The sequence below is a fragment of the Hylaeus anthracinus genome, unplaced genomic scaffold (genome assembly GCF_026225885.1).
Source record: "Hylaeus anthracinus isolate JK02 unplaced genomic scaffold, UHH_iyHylAnth1.0_haploid 11985, whole genome shotgun sequence".
Classification (NCBI taxonomy): domain Eukaryota; kingdom Metazoa; phylum Arthropoda; class Insecta; order Hymenoptera; family Colletidae; genus Hylaeus; species Hylaeus anthracinus.
Window position 1 is genome coordinate 1,550,887 of NW_026534333.1, and position 6,338 is coordinate 1,557,224.

The 6,338-nt window shown below is 36.1% G+C and overlaps 1 protein-coding gene across 1 annotated transcript in view; it reads left to right on the forward strand.

Annotated features, from left to right (window-relative positions):
* Positions 1-2,260: 2,260 nt before the first annotated feature.
* The window catches only part of LOC128886767 (serine/arginine repetitive matrix protein 1), a 14,868-nt gene continuing 10,790 nt past the window's right edge, over positions 2,261-6,338 (forward strand). Inside the window, exon 1 of the mRNA XM_054141930.1 lies at positions 2,261-2,293. Coding sequence (XP_053997905.1) covers positions 2,261-2,293 — 33 coding nt within the window. The remainder of the gene's footprint in view (positions 2,294-6,338) is intronic.

Sequence of the window (6,338 nt, forward strand, 5' to 3'; positions counted from 1 at the left end):
CCCCCCCCCCCCGCCGCCGCCCCTTCCTTTTTGTTAAATATCAGATTGTCCGAAAAGTTTCTTTCGTGACCCGTACTCGGGTCGTTATTTAACAACCATCGTTTTAATAATGTGGAGTGTAATTATTGAAAGCTGATGCTTTCTCAATTGCATTTATTAAACCATCTCATCGAACAGTAGCTGATTACGGTTAGAAAAGGCATTGCGCAGATAATCTTAAAAGAATTTTTATTCCGTTAATTAAAATATGACGGTATCTTTGAGAGTTGCTTCTTAAAGGGGACTGTATTCTTCAATTTTGTACAAATATTTAAAACCGTGTCCGCTGTAATCATCGTGCATTTATTTAAAAAAACTGTTAACGAAAGATACAGTAAAAGCAAGTTTACCAATTACGTTGTAAACTGTATGAAATTATTTTGTTAAATGGTAGCGTAACTCTCTTGTATTGTTTTCTTTTTTTTTTTTGCTTGTACAAATACCACGTTTGAAAAATAATTTGTATTGGTTGGCTAGAGTAGTACGATTCGAAAATAGAGAAATCGTCCTGAATTTGTAGCTGCGGTCGAAGTGGAATTATAATTCTTCGTTAATATTTAATCATACTTTTTAAGCGATCAAAGTTCCAAAACGTTGTTGAAAACGTTCAAACGCCTACCGGTTCGTTTGTTTTTTTTCTTTTGTCAATGGTGTTCTAGTACACCTATACTTTGATTCGAAGCAACTCGGTACATTAATCAATGAATATTAGGTGTATATTCTTTACTAGGTCTGCTAATTATTTCGAATAATAAACACTCCTTCCATAATACGATGCAATTACATGACAGCTACCGTAACACATGCACAAATATATAATAACAATTCGATGCGTAATCGTAATAAATCACATATTTTCTTCGTGTGTCGCGCGTCAAAGATAATCTTTGTCTATTCTGTCAATAACGATTAATTGCCTATGTAAGGAAAAAGAAAACGAACGAATCAATTCGAACGTTATCCTATCGGTTTCCTAAAGAAATAAAAAAAAAAAAAAAAAAAAAAAAAACAAACAAAAAAAAATCAACATCAAGGGTCAAGCGATCTGTGATCATAACGAGATCAATCACAGTAATTACACTAATAACAAGTAACCCGCAATCATCTGCTTCGTCGTGAATATGCAAATTGCGAATAGAAAAACCTAATCCGATCCGGTAACGGAATTCGCGACAGTAGCACGCGGAATTCATTCTTCATTTTTTTTTTTTTCTCTCTCTCTCCGTGTGTAACTTGTACAGTCTCGCTGACAGATTTCATGCTTCGCTTGGTAATTGACTTCAACTTTAGGATCAGAGCGTGGTATAACGTGACGCACGACTATTACGAAATGGCCAGTAACGACCGACGACCGTAAACATCAGGGTGTTCCCGGAACACGTTGCGGATTTTAGTTTACTTTGCACCCTCTTATTTACCATAGCACAGTTTCACGATGTGATCGAATTAACAGAAATCAATTCCGTACTTTTACGTTGAATCGTTTATACCTAGACTTACTCTTATGCGAAAGAAAATCTTTGCAAACATACACAGAAAAATTGAACGTAAGCAACAATTTATTTTACTCTGCAGATATTACAATGCGAGATTCACTTTGAACATTTTTGCAGATTATTGCATACGGTGTGTATTTTTGCACATCGAAATATTTTAGAAGTGCGTCAAAATCAGCAGTCTATTTATAACTGATAATTTAAATAAATATATTAACTCGTTACTTTTGTTGGTTCGTTACTGTTTAATTTACCAACCTTCTATGTTGTCAATCTGATTTCCATCGAAATACATCTATGTACGTGTACGTATAAGTCTCGACCTGACAATCGTTACAATTTATCTGTACGTACGAAGTTCAGTAGCTAACAAGTTTTGATTATTTTTGTTCTTCCAAGAGAGTATAAATCTATTTGACAATTACAAGGTGCGGAAATTAATTCATTTTCAAGAAATTTTGTTGTGAAAGAAAATAAAAAATTCACTTTTTGCATCAAAATAAATTCGACACTTTAATAACTGGTAGTGGTTGGACGTATAATTAAATTAAATTCTTTTTTTTTTTTTTTCTTAAGTTTGGTAACATCAGTATTATGCAACGTTTGTTGTATCTAGTAGAATCGTTTTCTAATTAATACTTATGTAACATTTTATAATTCACGTAATTACGGGAGCATACGATGCTATCTCGTTCTTAGTAATAGATAACAAAGTATCGGTTACCATGACAAAAAGTAGCGTCAAGAATACGCTACGGGTACATGTATAAAGTCCTCCTCGTGTTATTGTAACGTTTTGTCGCGAATAACACATCGTGTTCATGTAATCAGAATTAAATTGACATTATAAATTGTCAGTCATTCGCAATGTTGAGCCTATTATTTATTTTTTAAAAATAATCTGAAAGTCAATGCATATTGCATCAGGTCTGAAGGGTTTCTTTCCAATCAGCGATTTTTGCAAAAGGCGAAAAAGATGAAAATGGGACAAATCGATTTTAAAACTGTCGACTGACTCGAACCTCGTGAGAGGTATCGACGCACATGTGTACATACGTTTCCATCAATATTGAAAATACCGTTTTACACATAAATCGTACTTTGGTTCGTGTATATTCGATTAAACGAGAAAAGAAAGGAGGATCCGTACAAAAATTCGTTCCACAGGAGGTTAAGCAACGAACAGCCGAATTGAAGTTAGTAAACCGAAGGAACCTTTTGACCAATATTACAAGTACCTAACATGTATCCCAAGTTTGCACTGGGTTGCTTCCAGGTCTTACCACTTCTCTTCTCGCCACCAAAGTCCTAGTCGTCGCACGTTAAGTTAAAGCTTGAAAACGCGTAACGTTTCCGCGTAACGCGTAGCGTACACCGTAATATTAGCGAATCACGTTCACAAAGCACTAACGAGCAACCGTAACATTCGTTGATCGTTGTCAGGTAGAAAAGCAGAATTTCCGTGGCAAGGAAAGGGACAAAAGCTGCGGGAGCCGTTCCCCAAGACGTTTCTGGCATTGTGTACGTCTGTCGTGAAATGACCGACGGAACGGCCTCGAGTCCTCGCCCGAGCTCCTTTATGCGATAACAATACGGTTAATAGCGCTGAAAAACAGATTTAAATAGTTCGTCGCCGAGCGACGCCGAGTTCGCACGACGAAGAGGACGCTAGGTCCCCCGACGTTGCTATTGTTTCTATTATTCGTGCATGATTCACTGTTTGACCTCCGGCGTCGAATTGCCTGAAAAAGGTAAAGCTTCGCCAACGGGACTCGGTTCGAGCACAGAATACGTTGAATTAACCGCGATTACGAGCTGTTTTCACGAGGCGAATTTTCACGGTATTGTTTTTCAGCATTCGATAACAAGGTTGAAATTACATTAGTACCGCTTACTTCCTTGCGTATCGGTTGGATGTTTGTCTGTAATTCAATCGTCGTTTGAAAACAGACCCAGTATATATTGTTTAAATATACGTACACAGCCAGTGTAAGAAGTATTTGTACAGGAAGCATTTATTTTAAATTATTTACTGTGCGAATACTTCTTACACTTACTGTATGTATATTTACTTTCAGTGCCAGACGGTACTCGTGAAAGTACTTACTTATGAAGCTAAGACATTGTTCTTGTACAATCGTGAAATTCCAGTATAATTAGGTTAATAATTTAACCTAAACGAAATTCCGCAATCCCGTCCAGATTTGTTTTCTTTCAGACCTGACCTTCGTTATTAATTTCTCCATTCCTCGGTGAGAATCTCACAAACATTTGCTTAATGTATTATCTTTAAAAAATTTTTCAAAGAAATGCTTCGATTTCAACGCATTACTCCGTTAATATTTAACGTTCGACGACGACGACAATTTATAAGAGAAGAGACATCCGTAGTGTGAAACCGCGTAGAACATTTATATGAAATGTTTAATACGTACTACATACCATCACGTTCGCAAACAGATAGAGAAAAACCAGACTCAACTCGCAACAACCGAACAACCAATTTTAAATTTCCCGCGTAAAAGTTCCTCGACGTTTCTTCATTTCCATTTTCGGATGCAATCGCCATCGTGTTCCGCGCGTTAATAATCAACGTCAAGCACGTCCGCGTTTATCTTATAAATTAATGACAATTTATCGATTCTAAACTCGATGACACACGGAAAGCTTTCACTTTTAATCTTATCAATCGACAAAGTAACGTTTACCTCTTATGTTTTTGCTCGCATTTTAATCTTTTAATTACGCTCTTAAGCTTTTTACTAAAAGAAAAAAAAAAAATAATAATAATAATAAAAAAAAAATTAATACCTAGAACTCCTGCAAACGTTACTATCGACGCTATTTCCACACTTGATTTATTTAAAGATAACGTGGCAATCGAGATATGGCGAACGAACAAAATGTTTGAGAATTTTCTAAAAGACTTTTCTAATTTCAGTTTACTTCGCGAATATATATTCCTATGTCTAATCGTTTCCTCGTTTCCGTATAGAAAAAAAAAAAAAAAAAATTACGTTTAACCGAAAAGAATCAATTTAAACCAATTTTTCTATTAGCTATTAACAATAACAATCTATTTGTTTTTTTTTTTTTTTTTTAAATGAAATTTAATATAACATTTGCATTATCTAGAGATATTGAAAATGACCCAATAAGAGTAGGTGAGATTCGTTAAAATAACAGTTTAAAATTTTAATTGCGCCCAAGGACTCGATAAATAATGAATAATAATAATTAACAGCGACGGACTCGAGGTTTCGTTAACAAACCAGATCGTATCAACGAGAACAACGCTGAACGAGTATTCTAAAATTAAAATTCCACTCGATATCGAGATAAGACGATACGTTTGCGGATCTGGTGACGGTTTCGGCAATTGAATAGTTTTCGGAACGGGTGCGTCATGCTCGAAAGCAAAGAATCGCGACATCGAGATCTCTGGTAATGGAAATACGTAACTCGAGGACGTCCGTCGGCCGCGAGATAGACAGAGACGAAGCGTTTGCGGTCGTTACGAAAATGATCTGCATCGCAAATTGACCGGTATCGGTACGCGCGGCACAACGATACAGAAAAAGCGAATCCGCTGCGGTGCACTTTGTTTCCAATTTATAAGGGAAGAAACTGCTCGCGATAGGGAACAGACCGGCCGATAACTCGACGATATCGGTACTGTCTATCGGTATCGATTCCTTCGTCTTTCGTCGTATCATCGAATCTTCAAATAAACTTTTCGCGAAAACGCTAAAACTGGACACGTACGTTCCAGGAGAAATAAAAATATTTGTTTGTACTCATCGAATAACGCGTTCGTGTAATAGAAGCGTGAATAGAATGAATTTTTCTTACATGGTACGTTCTCTATGATTCATTTTGAAAGAATCACGAATATTCTGTGTCTCCGACTACGGCGCGTTGCGTTAGGAATCGTCGAGTACACAAATAGCTATAGCTCAAAAAGAAGGTCGAATAGGGCATGCGATCGTATGCACTTTTCTCACTGTTTTTGTGTCCTGGATTGACGTCCGTTGCGAGGCTCGAGGTAAAAGACCCGATACTTGAATACAGCGTAAAATTGGACCGATGCTTGGACAATTTCGTTACACTGGTGTCATTTGAAAATATTTGCTATAAATATACCGATTCGAACATTCGAACATTAATGAATGCTTTTTGCAAGTGAAAGCTATACGTGATCATACGACGTGATTTCTGCTGAACAGAAAAATACGTTAATATTTCATACGTGATTAATAGACTGCGGGTATTTATGCATTTATAGGGAATTTTGAATGTGCAAAAATCCACAAAATGCAAACAATATGCGAGAATATAAAAAAGATTCAAAGTAAAGTTCACGTTATAATATTTGCAGAATAAAATAAATTCCTGTTTAGGTTCGATTTTCGTAGGCGAAGATCCGCAGTCTAGTGATTAATAATGATTAAGTACACAATTTGTAACGTCATCAAATCCGATGTAACGAAATGTCGAATAAATATTTTTACTTAAACTGTAGTCACATACGATTGAATGTAACGAAATTAATTTCGACATAATATCATTTCTGCACCTAATATCTTGAAACGTGTTCCAAGTATTGGGTGCTTTACCACCCAATATGCTTTTGAAAAGAATTATGTTCAACCGAAAAGATTTGCTTTTGAACGGGTTATTATCACGATCGACGGTTTTTGTCGACGCGCGAATTTCTGTGCCAGTCGGTGTTACGTATATACACAGGAAACGTGAAAAATAGTAAACAGAGGGTGTGATGATTTCGTAAAAAAAAAAAAAAAA